The sequence below is a fragment of the Ammospiza nelsoni genome, chromosome 2 (assembly GCF_027579445.1).
Source record: "Ammospiza nelsoni isolate bAmmNel1 chromosome 2, bAmmNel1.pri, whole genome shotgun sequence".
In the NCBI taxonomy this organism is placed as follows: Eukaryota; Metazoa; Chordata; class Aves; order Passeriformes; family Passerellidae; genus Ammospiza; species Ammospiza nelsoni.
The window spans coordinates 43,783,333-43,803,301 of NC_080634.1; the positions used below are offsets into that span (position 1 = coordinate 43,783,333).

Below are 19,969 nucleotides of genomic sequence, written 5' to 3' on the forward strand. Positions count from 1 at the left end.
GCCAAAGGACACCTACCGATAGTTATGTTCCTATCCCTAGGAATATGTTATTGCCATAGCTCATTATATGTAATTGCACCAGTAAAACAATGACCCTTTCCTGATTAGCTTCTAAAAAACCCCACTCCAAAACACTGCTTTAAAACAGAAACAAACAAAAAAAAAAAAAAAAACTAGCTCTTGTTCTGATCTCATGCCTCAAAAGGAAGAATTTTAGTTTTGTTTTTCTGCAGTTTTTAATTAAATTCTGTCAAATGAAAAAGTTTTCGAAAAAGTGAAAAATGGACAGAAACAAAAAGAAAAAGTATCTGAAGATCTGCTGTGTTTACTCATAATTTCCTGCTATAAAATTTCTTGTATTTTCTGTGGTTCCTAGAAATGACAGCAGATCACAGGTCTGGTTCATGAGAACAACTGTTGGGTTCCTGCCTTTGCTACATAAACCATGCACTAAAAGACAAATCTGGAACAACCATTTATCATTTTCCCTTGTCCTCTGATTTTAGTTATGTTTGCCTCCTAATGATGTTACAAAAATGCAAAACCTTGGAACAACCTCCCTAGTGCCTTTAGACTCTCACCTCCTTAGCAATCAACAGAAAGAAAAATGCACTTTGGGGTGATGCATGTAATCCCTTTGAAATGTCTATTTTAGGATTTAATACAAAAACACATCCTAAAGGCATGTTCTTCTTTTTGTTTGACTGTAAAGACTGACCAGCTCAGATATGAATATCTATTTTATAGCCCTTACGCATTTTACTAGATGATTCTCTCTTGGCAATTGCATCATTGTAACCTTTGTCCCTCTCTTTCCTGACATTCAGATTCTGCACCCTTTTTTGGTGTTTCACCAGAGTTTTGTTGGTCAGCAGCTCTTTTTGTTTTCAGAGCTGCTGTGGCATTCCTGCCTTCCCTAGCTCACTGCAGCGCCTGCCATAGTGTTATGTTACAGAAGACAAACACACATCGCTTTGCAGACACTTGTCTTTTGTTCAACTATTTATTGAACAGAAGAAATTGGTTTGCAATGAATTTTTTTGCTTATTTTTGTCTATGAAAAAGCCATAGTCTTTCTCTCTGAGGCTGGGCAAGTACACTGTAATGTGGGAGGCCTGACAACCTGAGAACAATGCAGCTGACAACTTGTCAGCTGAAGAGTGCTTGTGTGTAATAACTAAAGGGACAAAACAACATTTGACAAACAGGATATTGTATAAATGCACTCATTTTCTGTGTGCAGGAGATTAGCATTGGGTAGAAAGGAGTTGAGTGGAGGGGAAAGAGATTTGAAAGGACAAGAAACAAAAGAATAGGGCTCACAATAACAAAGTACATGTATTCCAGTCTACCAAGTCTTGGCCTACAGGCCCACATGTCTGGATGCAGGATTGAGTAGCTTCGTATGTATAAGCAATGTTTCACTTTAAAACACATACATTTTAAAATTACTCCATAGGAGCCAGCAGAAGGGAAGTCACTGTGGTAACCCTGAAGTATGCTGCATCTTTTATAGCGAATGCTACGTATTGAAAAACACAGCCTCAGAAGCTGTAACCTCGTGAACTGCCTAGCCATGAATACCACTATTGTTTCCAAGCAAGAAAAACAGAATCACAAAAACCAGAAACTCCTACAGTCCTGGGCCAATGCCAAACTTTTGTGTATAATTTCAAAGGAAGAAAACTTGCTTAATTTTGGAAATGTTCTCACAGTAGCTTGTTTTGTGCTTATAACTGTGTGGCCAAGTGAAAGAGACAGTGTTCTGGAGACCTACAGTTTGTGTTTGACGAAGTTCAGACACAAACATGTTCCTAGTTAGATATACATTCAAAACTCTATTAGGAAGAGCTTTGAGACAGGATAAAAAGTAGTTCTCCTTAAAATCAAACTAAGGAAGTCATAAGGAAGTGGCAAGAGGCCAGTATCAAGCCTCAAGACACTGGTACTTTATTCAGACCCTTGCATTTGTATTTCTCAACATGCAGGTGATGCTAGAAATCATGCTGTGTGCCTAAGGCTTGAACACATTTGATATTGAGACTTCTTCTGTGCCAGCCCTTAGATGGTAATTTAATCTCCACTATTCCAGAGCCTGAAGGGAGCACAGCACCTTGTGCCTCAGAACTGATGGTCTAGTCTGTTTTAAATATGTACTTTATTCTCAGAGCAGGATAAAATCCATCTTATGTCAACTTAAGACATTAATGATTTTTAAAGTAAAGACTTAAAGCCTCAGAGGCTGGAGCTTAATTTTCCAGATGCTGTACAAGCACATTTTATCAGGCTTTTTCTTTTTGTTCAAATCATGTTCTTACTGTCTCATGTGTTAGGAATGGGGTGCTATTTCTTGAGTTTTGCACAATGGAAGGATGGGAGAATCTTCCCTCTGCCTTTTTCACATTCTTTGATCTCAGTGATGTTTAGGACAGTGCTTTTTCAGAGGAAAAAGGTCTTTCTTGCTAGAAATAACTCAGCAGAGAAACAAAGGACCCTTTGCTTCTCCAAGGCTAATGTACCCTCTGTCTCAGCAACACTGTGGGATAAGGAACATAGCATCTAACTCCTGCTTCTCAAGGCTGCTGTGCTCACTGCCACTCTGAATTCCTGACCCAAGAATGTTTCAATTTGCATGCAAACTTCTTTTTTCCCAAAAAATCTTTGCTCATGAGGACTGGAGTGACCTTTTGGATTATCCCAATTAGTAACATTGACCTTCAGATATTAGGCCCAGATTATTGTACTAAAGGCTGAGACAATTTTCATTACAGAAAGAGATTAGCTGATACCAGGGATGTCTGGTACTGGCTGGTACTGGGATAGATGGATTTTAGGTCAGTGCAGCCACTGGTTGATGCTGAATTAAGCCCTGTCAGTATACTCTTTGTTTTCTGAGTCTGAGGTGGTCCTTCTGAGTAAGTGTGCCAGGAACAGAGCAGTTTTTCTAGCTAGTCCACTAAAAACCACCAAGTGAGTATTCAGAATGACATCTCATGTCATTTTAGCCTGATTTTGGCATCTCATTTATGCAATCTTTTTCTTTTTTTTTGTATAAGAAAGCACCTGTCTGTCCACTCCACCCCAATAACTTTTCAATTCTTTGAACAATTCAGCAACAAATCTGTCAAAATTTGACAGCACATTCCAGCTTCTGCATACACAGTCTTCTAACCTTGATATAAATAGCCAATTATATGCACTCAATTGGCACTTGTTCCTCACCCGAATCCCCTCCTTGTTACATGTATCTATGTAACATGATTTGTAAGTTAATCAGTTTGGAGCTACTAGCCAAAAAATACTAGTGTATAAAGCTAGTATGCCTTATCAAAATATATAAAATCAAATATAAAAAATACATCAATATAAAAAAATACCCTTTATCAAAGACACACCACTCTTTTTCTGTTTTCACTGTTTTTCCTCTAATATATTCTCATGAAAGTATTACAATTTAATGTTGAAAACAAACTTTTTTTCAGTAGTGCACACTACATTACTTTTAAGTTATTTATTCCTGTAAGTCCTGAGAAGTGAAAGTGAAACCATTTTCAGTTCAACTATGATTCCTCTTATTTCTCTTCTGTTCTTTCTAAACGTAGTACTGTGCAGCAGAATACAAAAATTGAAAGCTCAGCTTCTCTCAGGCTGCAGTTTTAGTGCCATTTGGTACCAGGATTAACCTAAGCAGCCCCCACTCCTGTCATTTAACCCTGTGTCTGCTACAACTGCTTGTGCCATTGTTGTTCGTAGAGAGCTGATTTATGGCTTGTTCAGTTTGCATACAGGAGCTTGGGGGTTTTTGGCTTTGCTGTACATCACAAATCAGTTCCCCATGAGCTGCACTGGGATCTCAGGCAGGCACAGAGATCAGATTTCTGGTTTTGCTTACAGAACAGGGGCCTTATTTTGCATGTTGCAACAGAAGGCTTAAGCTTCTCTTTGTGTGTGGGTTTGTGGGAGTTAGTGTGCTCCCATGTGTTTTGTGCCGTTTTAAACGGTGATGTAGAAACTTCAGGAAACTTCATCTTGTATCTGTAGCCTCTGAATGGATGATTTGACTTCTGAGCTATTTGGCCTTGAGGTATTTGGCCTTTTAAACTCTTTAACCGCTTTGTCAAGGCAATCACCCATTGTCTAGGTAAAGTGTGATAGAATCACATCTAGCATGACTTAGAAATCACTTGTATCTTCCTGAGCCTTGCCCCAGTCCTGGTAGAAAACCTCCAGTATAAACCTCAGGAAACTAAACAGTGCCACATTTGATTCTCTTTCACTTGAAGGAATATTGACAGAAAAAAATCCCCAAGAACACGAATAGCAACAGTTGGTTCAACTAAAGCAAATTAAACATCTTGGGAAGGTTTTAAAATCTGCAGAGAGATAATGAGGAATAAATGAGGGAAATCAGATCTAGAGAAATTTTCTTACTCTGACAGCAGGAAGTAACTTGGAGTCAAAGCAGACAATCTGCTGTTTAGAAAGACAACTCCTTTGGAAAAAACCCTGGAATGTGGGGCTCTCAACTGACACAATTTGAAGCAGTTGAATAGAAGCCTTTTTATTTCCCTGATATAAAAGCAGTCCTCTTTCCACCTGATTGCAGTTTATTTTAGTCAAGTCATCTCTGCTTTGGCATTCTTCACATTCCTGTCTCCTGCTGAATGTATGTTAGTTATACCACCAGGAGAACAAAATGGTCTTCCTACAAGCAGACAATAAAACTTTGAAAAGTGAGCAGATTCTCCAATCTAAAAAGAGAATTGAACACAACATTTACCAAGACCTTCTTGTAATTTATTCTGATTATTTTTTATCTTCCAAGTAAATATTAATGAGAGTTTCTGACTGATTTAAAAGCCTCAGCTTATTCAGCGTGGCTCTGATATGTTCTTGAGACTACTGATGGCTTATGGGAGAATTTATCTGAGCACTAAGTGTGAGAAAGCCCACAACTGATTTAGGGAAACCTAAACTTTTGTACTCATGATCCTTTGCGTAGGAGGATGTGAGAAAGAAAACTCTTGCCTGAGTGCAAAGGGAATGGAAACTTTTCAGACTTTGAATGTACTGACCTTCAGAAAGGGAGGAGCAAGATGGTTTTATTTTTCCTTGAACATTTAAGGTTATCACAATGAGTCATGGATGCCCTAAATATCTAGGTATTATATTTGTCCCTTGTGACTTTCTTTTTTTGCTATATGCCCAAATGCAACTTAAAAAGTTTCATTTAAAAAAGAAAAAAACTAATCATTATTGCTAGTGTAGATGTAGATGCCCTTGTCACTGAAACTATGGGAAAAACAGAAACTCTACAACTACATCCCTTCAGTGTTAAGAGAATCAAGGCATTACTTTATTCTGGCCAGGATGTGCAACAGAAATTATTACATTGACACATGCCCATGTTGTGCAGTGAAAATCATTCACATGGTTCTTTACCAGACTTTTCACATATTTCTATATAAAAACCCCAAAGAAGTTCGTGTTCATTGGTCTTAAATGACTCAACTCTTAGTGCTTGATCTCCTATTGGTTATTGATCTTTGCCTTTGATGCTAACCTGGTCCTCATTCTTTGGTTCTCTTATCGATCTGTTCCCAGACCAGGTATCTCCGGCTACACCAGCGGTAATGTTCCTCAGTGTTCTCTTATCTCCTGTGCATCTTCTGGCTACTCCCAATCTGTGGATGTTAAACTCATCAGGCCTCTCAGCTGAAGAGAGGTTTTGAAGAGAAACTTCAATTCCCCTCTCCCTGGGCAAAGGCAAACAAACCTGTGACTAAAGTTAAAAAAAAAAAAAAATGTTGCTGTGTTTAGTCAAAACGAAGCGGGCAGCTGCACTCACATAGACTATCATAACATAGTTTATCTGATCTCATGTTTACAGGATGTTAGAGCTACTCTGCTCTTGGCTTCATTTGTAAATTGAATAGATAATGCAACTTTATCTACAGCTAGTATTTTTTGCCTCAAGTCGGCTTTCCCAAAGTTTTCCTTAATATGTATTTTTTTCTTATTTCTCTCATCATTATCTTCCCCTACATCCTGAAGGAGTTGAAGAATTCCTTCTAAAGTTTTTTGTGGAACCCTAATCACCATCTTAGGTCAATTTATAAGAGGAAACCTACTCCTTACTGCTGGAATAAGGGTTGATGGCTGCAGTGAAGCCAACACTACAGAGTTCAGAATAAACAGGTCATGTCCCATGGTGGTATTTGATACCATTGTAAAGCTGAAAAATGTGGGCACTACCCAGTCATAACTGGTTTTACTTTTTAATACAGGTTCTACAAGGGGTTTTAGATTTTTGGGAGAGTGGATACAGGAGTCAGTAGCAAGGGAAAGGAAAATAACAATGTGTGTTTTCTCCATCTCTCCTCTTCATAGATGTTTAGAGGTGTGTTACAGAGGCACCATTAAAGCCAGACGTTTTAATGTTGCGGCAGATGGTAAACTGGAGAATGCAGCAGAGAAGGATGACAGCGTGGGGAGACTGACATTCAGCAGGACTTTGAGAGAAGACTTCTGGACTCGCAGCAGCATCAGGTACTTCAAGGGCTGGCTGTGCACTTTTGTGTGATAATGCACTCATGCTGGCAGGTCACTGCCTTCCACCTGCAGAAATTTGCTCTCTCACCTTTGCTCCTGCAGTCAACACTACTGTGAGGTTTATGTTCATAAACCCTGGTAGTGTGGCAGCAGCACTTTTATTAGCACTTTGACCTCTGTGGTTTCCTTTGGTTGAGGACAGCTTTATCTGAACAATGCCTTCTTCCCCCCTCTCCAGAGCTAAGAGTCTGCAAAGCCGAGGGTCTTGTTTCACCCATCCACTCACTGGTTTTCGGGTCAAGACTGATCTGGGAAGGTTGCTGCAGTTGGTGAAAGGGCTGGAACAAGGAACAGTCCCAGTCATAGCCAGAGCCTGAGAACCAAAGCCCAAATTTAGCTTGGGCAGGGCTTAAGCACCACTGCTGTCCTGTTAGTCTGCCTCTGGAGAGTAACCCTGGCCCCAGGCTGAAGCCAGACACAGAACGCTAACTCGATAATGCACTGTTCCCAGGAGTTCCAGTCCTAAGAATACTTTAGTTACATTATTACTTCACGTCCTTGGGTAAAGGACAGTCCATCATTGCAGCTAAGTGGGGGAAGTTCCCTCTTAGCTCAGGACAGCTGCACCTCTTTTTCTCCTATCACAAGAATTTTAGCCTTTTATTTAGCCTTTAGCTTTTTATAACATCCCCCTCCCTTCCTCCATTGCGACATGAGGCTGCCAAGCACAAAGGGAAAACCTGAAACTGCTCCCTCAAGCCTGGGAGGGGAGGAAATAGCAGTTTCTATTGCCAGATTAGCAGGAGGCCAAGGGTACAGAGGGGCAAGGGCAGATAGGGGCTGGGTGTGGAGCGGCACAAGGGAGGGAGGAGAGTTAAGGAGGAGCACTGGGTTAACTAGTTTTGCAGAATGTACAGTAAAACGTCAAGAATCTGTTATAATAGATCAGTATAACTTCATCTGGGTAGTCCTGCTTGAAGCTCTGAAACTGGAGATAATCAGTCAAAGTTAATATTTAAGCACTTGCAATTAAAACCACACAAAAGTACAGAGCTCATCTCCTTGTGTGACACTGAACAGTTCCCAATGTCAAATACAGCCACACCTCTGCACTCTTCACACAAGCTATTTGATCAGCTGGCTCCATTTTGGAACCTTCTCTTCCCCGTGTCAGCAGCTTCCTTAAACAATGTATCAGGGATCTGACAACCATTTTAATCTTTAAAAGAAAGTTTTTAACATTCTTTTTCTCTGCAACTGCTGCAAAGCAAATATTTTTGTCTATAATTATATTATATTAAGTAGTGTTACAGTAGAAGCTGTGCTGTACTAGATGTCACTGCCAGCGTTCAAATTTGAAAGCATTGTTATATATGATAAATGTCATCACATACGGCAGGAATTTTGAAAGAGTTTTCGAAAATATATGAATGAGTTTCTTGCAAACTCATGTTACTGGAACTCTGATACAGAGAATGAACCACCAGTGTCATAATGCTGTTACACTTCCTTGTTTTAACTCTTCCGTTCTCATTTGTGTAAACACCCTACTACCAATCTCTCATCACAAAACGGGGCTTTTTAAAATCTCTTATCTGCTGTTTGCTCATAGGAAATGTCAGATCATGACTGTGCTGGGACATTTTGAACTTTTGGTCAGCGTTCTGATAGGTGCTGTGGAAATTTTCAGATTTCGATATGCAGAGATACGGTCTTAAACCCCTCCAGTGGAAATTTATGGTCTTATTTTGTCTTCCTCTTGTTCTTCCCCAGTGCTTTCAAGTGACCGGTCATGTTTCCCCTCTTACAGGCAGCAGAGCTGCCTATATTAGGAAATGCGGCCGAGCCAGCTGTGATGTACGGCGGTGTCAGGGAGCAAGGGAGAAACCGCGGGGCGTGAGGCGAGCCCGGCCCCGGCCGCCCGCTCGGGGAGCGGCGCTGCGTGTGCGGCCCGTGCCGTGGGAGCTGCGGCACCGACGGGCCCGTGCTGTGGGAGCTGCGGCACCGACGGGCCCGTGCTGTGGGAGCTGCGGCACCGACGGGCCCGTGCTGTGGGAGCTACGGCACCGACGGGCCCGTGCCGTGGGAGCTGCGGCACCGACGGGCCCGTGCTGTGGGAGCTGCGGCACCGACGGGCCCGTGCTGTGGGAGCTGCCGGCACCCACAGGCCGCCTATCCCAGCACGGTCTCCGCGGGCCCGGGCCGCCGCCACCGGCGCTGCCCCCTCGGCCGCTCCGTTGCCGGCTGCTCGCCAGCCCGGCGCCCCTGGCCTGGAAATCCCCGCCTGGGAAGTACACTCGGGTTTCCCCCGCCCGGGAAGCACATTCGGGTTTCCCCCGCCCGAGGAAGAGGGCCGAGGAAAGTACCCAAGCTCCCCGCTGACGGAAGGCCATCCGCCCCCGCCGAGGCGGAGCTCTGGTGCCCGGAGCCCTCCCACCGCCCCACGACGGCGCCCGCGGGTCCGGGGAGAGGGCGGCGCTGTGTCCGCCCCGCCAGGCGGTGCCTGCGCCCGGGCGGAGTCCCCAGGGGGAGTTTCGGGGGAGGGCGGTGCCGGCGGGGCTGGCTCCTCTCCCCCGCGCCCTGCCAGGCCCCGCATATAGGCTGGGCCCTGCTGAGGCCCGTTGTGGGGGCCTGCTCGGAGGCTGTGAGTACGGGGGGGTGCTGCGGGTATGACCGGGCTGGGGCGCGGCTGCCGGGGCGGGTGGGGCGCCTGTGCCCGTCCTGGCATCGCCGGCAGGGGCTGAAGGAGCTGTGGGGCCAGGGCTGTGGCCCCGGCGCTGATGGGAGCGCGGCTGTCCCCTGGAACCCGCTCAGGAGCGGGGCTGGGGCCCGCGGGATGAGAGGGAGCGGAGAGCGAGGCCCGGGAACCGGGGCGGGACGTGGAATGCGGGGCTGTCGCTGCCGGGGCTGGGGCCGCGCTCAGGCCCCGCCGTGCAGGATCTGGTGCTCAGGATCTGGTGCTGTAGCGCAGGGGGCTATTTCTGCAGTGCTGTGTCATCATGACAGAATCTTTCCTGGAAAAACTGTTTGAAAACCGATCGACCAGACTGCTAAAGATCTAATTTTATAGTTTTTCATAGCTACGTATATAAAAACCCTTTGAACTTTGTGCTTGCCCTTCCTTGAATTTTTGGGGAAGTTCAGTTTTGCCGATGTCCTTGCTTCAAATATAATTGGATTTACCTAAATAAGAAAATCTAGTACTCTTTACGTCAGTGTTATAAAACTGTGCTTCATTGTTTGGGAATCTGCAAGCTTAAACCAATTGAACTGGATACAACTTCTTTAGTATGGAATCTTACCTTTAATAATACTTAATGTGATTAAGTAGCCTGATTAATCCATCTGCCCAAAAATTCTGCTTGTGGGTTACACAGTTTTGCATATGCGTCAATAACAGGGAAATGAAGTGTGTGAAATCACTCTGTGTCACGGCGTGTGAAGTTGACTCCCTGAAACTTTCTAGCTGACATTCGACAGGCAGAGGAACTTGGGGCTCTTCAGCCTGGAGAAGAGAAGGTTGCATGGAGACCTCATAGCAACCTGCCAGAGTCTGAAGGTCTGCCGGGAAACCAGGGAGGGGCTCTTGGTCCGGAACTGTAGTGACAGGATAAGCAGTAATGGGTACAAACTGAAAGAGAGGAAATTGATGTTAGATATTAGGAAGGAATTCTTTACTGTGAGAGTGATGAGACACTGGAGCAGATTGCCCAGAGAGGTTGTGGACGCCCCAATAGTGGCAATGTTCATGGCCAGGTTGGATGTGGCTCTGAGCAGCCTGGTCTACTGGAAGATGTCCCTGCCCATGGCAGGAGGGTTGGGACTAGATGATCTTTAAGCCCTTAACGTTCTATAATTGCAAAAAGCTTGTGCTGTTTCAGTTTGTGTAATTGTTGTTTGCATAGACATTGCATGCACCTCATCATTGTGTATTTTAAAACACTCTTTTTCTTCCTTACAGGTTTTGTTCTGCCACAAAAATTTGAATGATTTAAACTACAGATACTTACAGTTTCTTCTTGAGGACAGTCAGTACCGATATGGAGGCGTAGGCACCTTAGAAGGGACTTCAGTCTTACCTCTGGGAGGTAGTTCTGTGCAGAAATAAAGAAACTAAGGCATCAAATTATTTTTTTAAATCTGAGAGTTCTGTTTGCTTCTGTATGCCATAAACATGGCATACAGGCAAAACTTAATTCAACAGTATAAAGCATCAGAATGTCTCAACACAAAGCAATTAGTTAATGTTAAATTTGATAATTCTGTTCTTGTAACTAAGGCACCAGGTTAAAACTGAAGTGCTCTGTCAATTCGGTGTTGACTTGTAGACAAACCTGTCCCAGGTTTGTTAATAGAGAGAGTTCATCCTTGTCTGAGACAGTGTATAGGATTTGTTTCTCTAATAGCTGAATATTCTGTACGTGTGAAGTTGAGTGTGAACTAACTTCTTTAGTCTTAAGACCTTGTTACAGCAATATGCAGAACTTGAGAGTTGTTTTTTTTGGAGTTCAGTAGTAGCAAATATACTAAGATCAGTTTAGTACCATCAGTTCGGGGTCTCTATTTTTTGTGTGCCCTTTGAAATTGATAAACCCTTCTTTTCAGCCTCCTGGTGAGGTTTTACAAACTAAAATCTTTGTGTGTGTATAAGCTACATATTTATCAGCTGTCTAGGGTGAAATCTTGTCCTTAAATCACCTAACATATGTTCTGGATAAGAACACTGTTCTTTTAATTGCCCCCCAATTTAGTTTCTTTATTGACAAAGGATTTTGATAAACCCACTGTCTTTTCCTCTTTTGATCTGACCTCCATGAGCCTGACAAATTGTTACTGGTCTCCCAGATATACAGAACAAGTAAAGGATGTGATGCTTATATGAGTCAATGGAAATTGCTTTTCAACATGCTTTCTTCAATTGTTAAAATGGGATGGGGAAGCTTTTGCACTGAAAACAGTTGCTAAACTAAGGTACGAGAACTTGCCAAATGTTTATAGGCTGTTAAATCATGAGATCAATTCTATTCATATGCACATCTGAAGTTACACTTTAAAGTATTTATTGCTTTTGTACAGGTGGGGGGGTTTGTTCCAAATTGCCTTTAATGCACACAACTACCTCCCAGAGGAAGACTTGTCCCATTTTTCCCAAAACAGTCCATTATGAACATAGTGGAAGATAGCCCTTTCCTGGCTAGCATCATGAGGCAGAGCGCTCCGTGTGATGAGCTGAAGTATGACCTGTCCTGTGAGCTGTACAGAATGTCAACCTTCTCCACCTTCCCCATGAACACGCCGGTGTCTGAGCGCAGCCTTGCCCGGGCTGGGTTTTATTACACGGGCGTGCAGGATAAAGTTAAGTGCTTCAGTTGTGGCCTGACACTGGATAACTGGCAGCCAGGAGATAATGCTATGGAAAAACATAAGCAGCTGTATCCTAGCTGCACTTTTGTTCAAAGAATGCTTCCAGTTAACAATGTTGGACTCTCGTCTCGTTCTGCCTTTCCACACTCAGTTGCAAATGGTCTCCCACCATCTCTACATTCCATAGCACTCTCTCCAAGTTTAGAACAGGTTGGATATTTCAGTGGCTCGTTTTCCAGTTTTCCTCAAGACCCAGTAACCACTAGGGCAGCTGAAGACCTTCTATTCTTGAGCCCTAAGCTTCACAATCATTCTATGAGGACAGAGGATGCTAGGCTACGCACCTTTCAGTCATGGCCACTGACATTTCTCTCACCCACTGATCTGGCAAAGGCTGGACTTTATTACCTGGGGACAGCAGACAAAGTTGCTTGTTTTACCTGTGGTGGTCAGCTGTGTAATTGGGAACCAAAAGATAATGCTGTGTCAGAACATCGGAGACACTATCCCAACTGCCCTTTTGTGGAAAACCTTATCCGAGAGCAGCAGAGTTTCAATGTTTCAAATGTGAGCATGCAGACCCATGAAGCACGTGTTAAAACATTCATAAATTGGCCAACCAGAATTCCAGTTCAGCCTGAACAGCTTGCAGATGCTGGCTTTTACTATGTAGGTAAGAAACCCAGAGTTCTCCAGTTTTATTCATACTGCTGTGTCAAGATTTACCTTCAAGAAAGTTGTGTCAAGGTTTGCTAGATATTTTGCCTTTTTTTTTTAAGGTCGCAATGATGATGTGAAGTGTTTTTGCTGTGATGGTGGGTTAAGGTGCTGGGAGTCTGGAGATGATCCATGGATTGAGCATGCAAAGTGGTTTCCAAGGTAACTTGCAAAATCTTTATCATAATTTGTTCATATTCCTAAATGTTTTAATTTTGGCAGATATGTACTGCACTTAATTGTTTTGTTTAACTTTATTTGATGTACAGGTTCACTCTTTCATTTGGATGTATGTATTGCATGTATGTCTAAAAGCTCTGAAGTGTGTAGGTGGGTGTAATTAAAACATTTCTTCATGAACCATGGCATATAATGCTTTCCCCTTCATTATTAAAAACTGTCTGCATCCCCAGATCACTAACAGAAAGTGAGGCTGCATTGTTAATGAGCACACTTTTCTCTGTAAGAGAAGTAGTCAGTAAGCTGATCGAGGGGAGCAAAGGCTGCTGAGGAATGAAGTAGAAGGAATGTTTAATTCATGGGTTATCGTTTTGTGCCCATGCTGAATGCTCTTGAACCAGTTTTTCTGCTTGTGCAGTTTCGTTTCCTACATGTGGAAGGGCTTGTGAAGAAAGTTTCAGTGGCTCTTTAGTATGTCTCTACTGGAAAAAGGACAGAAATAACTTTTTAATGTCACCTATAATTAAATGGCAATTTCTTACCTAATTGCTATCTATGCCCATGGAAATCACCACCTCCATTACAGAAATAGCTGCACTTAATTTCAGGAAAGGTAATAATAGTTCTTCTCATTGTAGATCTCCAGCTAGGCTTTCATGGGCAATTTATCAGCTACTGCTGGACTATATGATGTATGTAGGGCTAAATGTCACTGTTGTTTCTCACTGTGTTAAGCCTGTCAGTAAATGTACATAAGTGATAAACTTGTGTTAGTGAAGTAGATCTGGCTTTGATAATAGTGTTATATTGTGTTAAAGTCTGTCTTGAATGGTTTGAGTAGGAGATAAGAATGGTGAGATGCAAGATGGAAACAGTTTATCACTGCATTTTGTAATGATTCTGACACAGTGGCGCTTCTCATGACTTGCCTTTTTGATCACAAGTGGCAGCAGAATGTAAAGCTGCTGCATTTATATACATAAGCCTACTGACAGCTGGATGTCATGGAAAAACTTTATCTAAGTGTCACTGGACACTAGGCTGCACCAAGCTTCCAATTAAGAGTATTCTTTCTCTTCTGAAAGAAGAGAAACTTACACTGGATTTAAACTTTTTCATTCTTCTATGTTTTTTTTTCCTTTGGCAGGTAGAAAGTATGATTTGATTCACTTTTGTCAATGTTTCAGGTGTGAGTATCTGCTTCGTGTAAAAGGAAGAGAGTTTGTAGATCAAATTCAGGCCAGATTCCCCCATCTCCTTGAACAGGTAAACTTTTACTGTCCTGTGACTTTGGTTTTCCTTTGTTGAACAGTGCTATGTTCTCTCCTTGAGTTCATTCTTCTGCCTTATTTCTGTGTATGTTTCTCCTGGGTTTCTAACATCATAAATGCTCTTCATGAGCACATGAAAGAAGCTAGTGCTGAAACATGGCTAGTCTTGGACTAGTAGAGTTTAACCTCTACAGGTTACTTATGGAGAGTCCTATGAGGCAGTGATCTCCTTTGTGTTAGCAGAGGGAAATTCTGATTATACACTGAATAGTGCAGATCAGTAATTATTATTATTTCAGAAATCAGGTATAGACAATGTGAATTGTTTCTATTTGTAATTCTTATGGCAAGAGTAACCAGACTGCTCTTCATGGAAGTGGTCAGCACTAGCTTTGTGTTGATTATACAGTTGCACAGATTTTCACTTGTGTAACTGAAGGTGAAATATCTCATGGGTAGGAAGCTTAGCAGGATTGGTGACAAACAATATGTTAGAAAGGCACATAGAGGGAAAAGCAATACTTCAATACTAACATACTTCTCTTGTGTTCTACAGCTCTTGTCAACCTCTGATCCACCTGTAGATGAAAACCTTGATCCTCCAAGTATGTATATTAAAGCATGTTTTTAAACTCCCTCAGCATTTTGCAAACTTAATGATTGCTAAGTGAGTTAGCTTTGCAGAGCCAGTTCTTAGATTTGTTTCCTAAAAGTTTAATAATTTTGATGTTGTGTTGACAAGCTCCAAGGAAACACCTTTAAGAGATCTTCTTTTTAATTTTCCTTATTTTCATACTGGCAGCTCATATTGAAATTTTTGGGTTTGCACACTTGCTTGCTGGTTTTTTTTTTCATTGCAGGGTTGGGTTAAGCAAAGCAAGTGTTTGAGCTTGGTGGGGCAGTTGCTAGAGGGTGTCATGGCTATGCAGTTATGCAGATCTGTCTCTGGGCAGGTAACTAGGTAAATGCTCTGAGCTGAGCAGCAGCAGTTAAGGAAGAAGGTAGGACAAGCTGATACAGTGAAGTCTTTCTAGGCTGGACTCTAGTTATGGTGGAAAAACCCACTCACCCTCTGGGGATTTATGCTGTCCTAGTCCCTGCTGACTGAAGACAATAACTCAGAATCCCATGTGTCTGGTGTTTACTAAATTTGAATGCAAATTACTGACAAAGAGTTGGAATAGAGTGATTGTTTGTACTATAAACTCTGACTTCCCTCCCCCACCCCTGGCACATCCCCAGGCCATTTTTCAAGGCTGAAGTTAGAAATAACTAAGTATAAAAAAAGCTGCTAGTACACAATGAAATTCTCAGTGGTTTCTCTGGATTAACATAGGTTTTAACAAAGGCCTGACATGGATTGATGTTTATCTTGGATTCAATCCATGACTGAGTCACTGGCTTCCATTTTTAAAACTACTTCAAAAAAATTCTTCTTAAACACTTGAAACTTTTTACTGCTCAGTGTTCATGTGTGTAGGTAATGTTGATGTGTCTGACTTCTGGGGTTGTATGGATATTTTATTCTTTATATTATACTTGAGGATTTTCCTTTTTGATTAGTTATTCGTTTTGAACCTGGAGAGAGCCATTCAGAAGATGCAATCATGATGAACACACCTGTGGTTAAAGCTGCCTTGGAGATGGGATTCAGTAGAAGGCTGATAAAGCAAACAGTGCAAAGTAAGATCTTGGCCACTGGAGAAAACTACAAGACTGTTAATGATCTTGTGTCTGATCTGCTCACGGCTGAAGATGAGAAGATTGAAGAAGAGAAAGAAAAGCAGTTGGAAGAAGTGGCATCAGGTAGGCATCAGGCATAAATAAAAGTGGAATCTGAAGACTGCAGTTAGTAATATGTATAGTTTTTATACTTGTTTTTAGGCACTAAGTGATTGAATTTAATTGCTGCTAGGATCAGCTTCTCTAAAAGCATCAGGATATCTGTATGGAACAGCAGTCTGAGAATTGTTTCATTCCCTTTTAGGAGAATGGTTCATAGCACAGTCCAAGGGTTCAGAATCATCTCTTCTTTCCAAGGCCTTTTTTTTTCAGTTGTGTGCCTTTATGTTGCTGTTAATGAAACACTTGGTACACTACTATTTTTTATCCAAATTTGCCTGCTCTTTAAGCTGCTTGAATCAGTAAGCCACCATATCCAACTCCTAAGTCTAGGCCATAAACTTTTACAAATTCAGATTCTGTAAGATGGCCAAAGATCTGTTTTCTGTCTAACTGAGCCCATGTGACAGCAATTTGTTTATTTGATGTGTCTTTAACATTTCCTGTTTCTTCAATGCCATGTAAGTGTTGAAGTCTGAAGAAATCATTCTGATTTTGAGTCTGTGAAGCATAATGAAACTTCTCAATTATAAATGGAATTAAGCATACTTCTTTCCTAGTTGTATTTCTCTCAAAAAAACATAGATGGATTCAGCATTATAATCCTGCCAGAAATTTTCTTGTTCTTGTTTGTGGTAGAGGATTAAAATAGTCTCCAGAGTCTGGTTGTGCTGTACGTCTGGTTTTCTTGTATGTAATTGTGTTGGACACTTCATACCAGAGCTTTCTTTTATTTACAGCCTAGCACTGACAAAAGTTAACCTCTGGTATGTCAATGGATTAGCATTGGTGTTAGTTTTTTCTTTGCAACCGTCCAGAGAGTGTAGATCTCACTAATACAGAGTTACATAAGATCCTCTCTGATCATCTAACCTGCAGGAAGTGGCTGAGAAGCTGCTTGTTGTGGTTTCCTTAAGTCTGTTCATTATGTGAATACCACTCAAACTTGCTGAGTGTTTTATTAATGATGTGTAAAAAGCAAACATTGCAAGTAGAGTTTAAAGAATGTATCAATTATTGTTAAACAGAAGTGCAACTTGGAGTAGTGTATTCCTAATTCTCTTATCTAATTCCCCCTTATGTTCCAGATGATTTGTACTTGATCCAGAAGAATCGAATGGCTTTATTCCAACGTTTAACATGTGTACTCCCGATCCTCGGCAGTTTACTGTCAGCTAAAGTGATAACAGAACTTGAGCATGATGTTATTAAGCAGAAGACTCAGATACCATTGCAGGCAAGGGAACTGATAGATACAATTTTAGTGAAAGGAAATGAAGCAGCCAGCATTTTCAGGAACTGTCTACGAGATTGTGACCCTGTGCTTTACAAGGATTTATTTGGTATGTCTCTCTGGTTTCCTTTTGTTTTTAAAGGATATCCTTTTATAAAAGTCTTACCAGTGCTCTCACAACAGTCTAAAGAAAAATAAACAGATGCTGTTTGAACATAGATTAGTTAAATGATAAGGATTTTTTTCTTTTATTCTAGTGGAGAAGACCATCAAGTATGTTCCCACAGAAGATGTTTCAGGTACCTTAAATTCTTCGTCTTATCTTAAAGATTGTTGTAGAACAAACAGCTAACATAAAAAAGAAAATGACTTTGGTTAAGAAAAAGTTTGGTGCTTTACCCTCTCTCTTATTCTACTGTAGTAATATAGACTGAATAAGTTAAACAAAAGTTAAGTGCATGTGCATACTTGCAAGTAAGTCTATCAGCTCTAAACTGTATCCTGTGCCTTGCTCATGCTTTTGCACATCACAGGATGTAGAGCTTTCTGGAGCTCAGCAATTCAAGAAGCACATGCTGGACTTGATTCTGATAGAAGCATTCAGGCATTTGGTAAAGACTGGAGAATGAGTAGTTGGTTAGCATTTTGGAACAGGTATAATCTCTGCTTTTACCTATACCCATTCTGTGCTCAGAGTGGGTATAGGTGTCCTGAGATCTAGCTTGACCAACAGGTGTGTAGATAAAAACTTGTCAGACATGAGATTGAGTTTGCTCTGGTCCTGCAGTTTAATCTGTTAATAAACTGCAGAAAGGTATACAAGCCTGGATAGAGCCCACTTCCACCAGTCAGGCTGAGTTTGTGTTTCTGATATCCAACCAAGAAAAGTACAACATTTGCAAACACTGGTTGGCCTCCAACCCCTGGGCTGTCCATCATCTCACAGAACTTACAAGTACAGATTAGTTCTTTGCATGACACTTTCTGAGCTCTAAAAATGCTCACTGCCATCTATATTTAGTCAATACAGGTAGGGAAATAAAAGGTGAAAAGGGGCATGGCTACACTCTAAATAAATATATTTTTGATCACATATATTCAGACTGACAAAAATATAACTATTTTTTCCAGGTTTACCTATGGAAGAACAATTAAGAAGATTGCAAGAGGAAAGAACATGTAAAGTTTGCATGGACAAAGAAGTTTCTATTGTTTTTATTCCTTGTGGTCACTTAGTGGTGTGCAAAGAATGTGCACCATCCCTTAGGAAATGCCCTATTTGCAGGGGGACAATAAAAGGCACAGTCCGGACATTTCTTTCGTAAAGAGGGAAATTTGCAAAGTCTTTGCTCTGTCATCCTCCACCTGCTGAAGCTTAACACAGCAGTATCTTAAGAATGGAAAATTGTGGTACAGAAGAGGATTAATCAACTACCTAGCAAAGTATTGTGATAGTAAAGTGTATCCTCATTATGATGTGTGTATAACTATATATAGAAGGCCTTTGGTGCTAGAGATTCTCTGTTCATAAAACTAACTTAATATTAGGGTGAGTTTTTTGTGGCATTCCTTTCTGAGTAGGGGAAGTAGTTTCACTAGTGTCACTTTTATTCAAAGAAGTTTTTTGTTAAGTTCCTAAAATGGAGCTTGACATAACACTTGAGTTTCCTCCATGTGGATGTGAGGAAATGTACTAAAATTGCTGTTATTAATAGTTAATGTTAATTAACTTCAGCTACTTCTGGTTTGGCTTTCTTCTCGACTTAAGGAGAAAAGAGGATAACTGTTGCAGGAACAGCAGGACTTCTAAAGTTTTTTCATGTCTTGATACTTGTGTAGTAATGTGTATACTAATAGTTTTTATGAAGACTGAATTAAAATATTTCTACTTCTCAAACTTGGGCTTGTTTACTCTGTTGCCATTGTTAACGTCTATCTGTAGACTGCAGTGATAAGAATGCTGTCTTTTCCTGACAAAAGTTTGGGGTTGTTTGCCTGTAAAAGTACAATAAAACTTCATTCAATTTGTCTTTCATTTTTGAACCGAGAAGTGAATGTTCCTGATGTTTGGTGATTTCCCCTTTATTTAAAAACAAACAGTTGCCCCCCAAAACCGCAACAGCATCTGGTACTTCCTTCTGAATTGATTCCTCAAATGACAGAAATCCTGGTCCTCATGACCTTGAAGATGAGACCGAGAGTAGCTATACAGTCTGTGCTAGGGATTAAATGTAAAAGCTACTTTTCTGTGTTTGGAACTTTATAGGGATTGTGCAGTTAAATAATAGGATCTCCCAGGCACCTCTGAAGTCTTGGATTTTGTTTTGTTAGCTGATATTTTGGGAGCTCCTATTCCCTTACTGGTTGACTCATTACCTTTTTCAGCTTTTTATCCCTCGACTTGCATGGTGGAGACCTCCAAAGAGAGGTGTTCATAGATAGTTTGCAAGGATTCATGTCAGTCACTGGAGGAATGCTGCCAGGTTAATGGCAGCAGGTCCTGCAGTGGTGGAGTCAGTTGGTCTGGCTCTCATTTAAAGTCAGTCATCTTCAGTCCACAGCTGCCCACACTTAGAGCCTGACTGTGGATAACAGAGTTTGGGGATAATAGAGTCTTCAGTCCAGACCTGGATTCTTTACCTGTAGATTGGCTTGCTGTAATTCTTTCAAATGTAGACTTTTGTTCAACTTTATTACATGTACATATCTTCCATTTATTTTTATTACTTAAAAAGTAAATGTTTCAAACCTAGCATGGAGTTTTAAACAGCTTTGATTCATGCGCTTTTCCTTTTCTGGTTTTGAAATG

General features: G+C 41.3%; 1 protein-coding gene across 2 annotated transcripts; it reads left to right on the forward strand.

Moving 5' to 3' along the window:
* The first annotated feature begins 8,958 nt into the window (after positions 1-8,958).
* Positions 8,959-19,203, forward strand: LOC132069680 (inhibitor of apoptosis protein-like). 2 transcript variants are annotated; one of them, XM_059466049.1, is made up of 9 exons: positions 8,959-9,196; positions 10,514-12,589; positions 12,696-12,795; positions 14,001-14,079; positions 14,641-14,689; positions 15,648-15,890; positions 17,015-17,269; positions 17,418-17,459; positions 18,292-19,203. In XM_059466049.1, exons 2-9 carry the CDS (start codon positions 11,716-11,718, stop codon positions 18,483-18,485), a joined length of 1,836 nt encoding a protein of 611 aa, XP_059322032.1. In that variant the 5' UTR covers positions 8,959-9,196; positions 10,514-11,715; the 3' UTR covers positions 18,486-19,203. The 2 variants fall into 2 exon arrangements, with proteins under 2 accessions (XP_059322032.1, XP_059322031.1); XM_059466048.1 differs by lacking the exon at positions 8,959-9,196 and adding an exon at positions 9,654-10,111.
* The last annotated feature ends 766 nt before the right edge of the window (positions 19,204-19,969 follow it).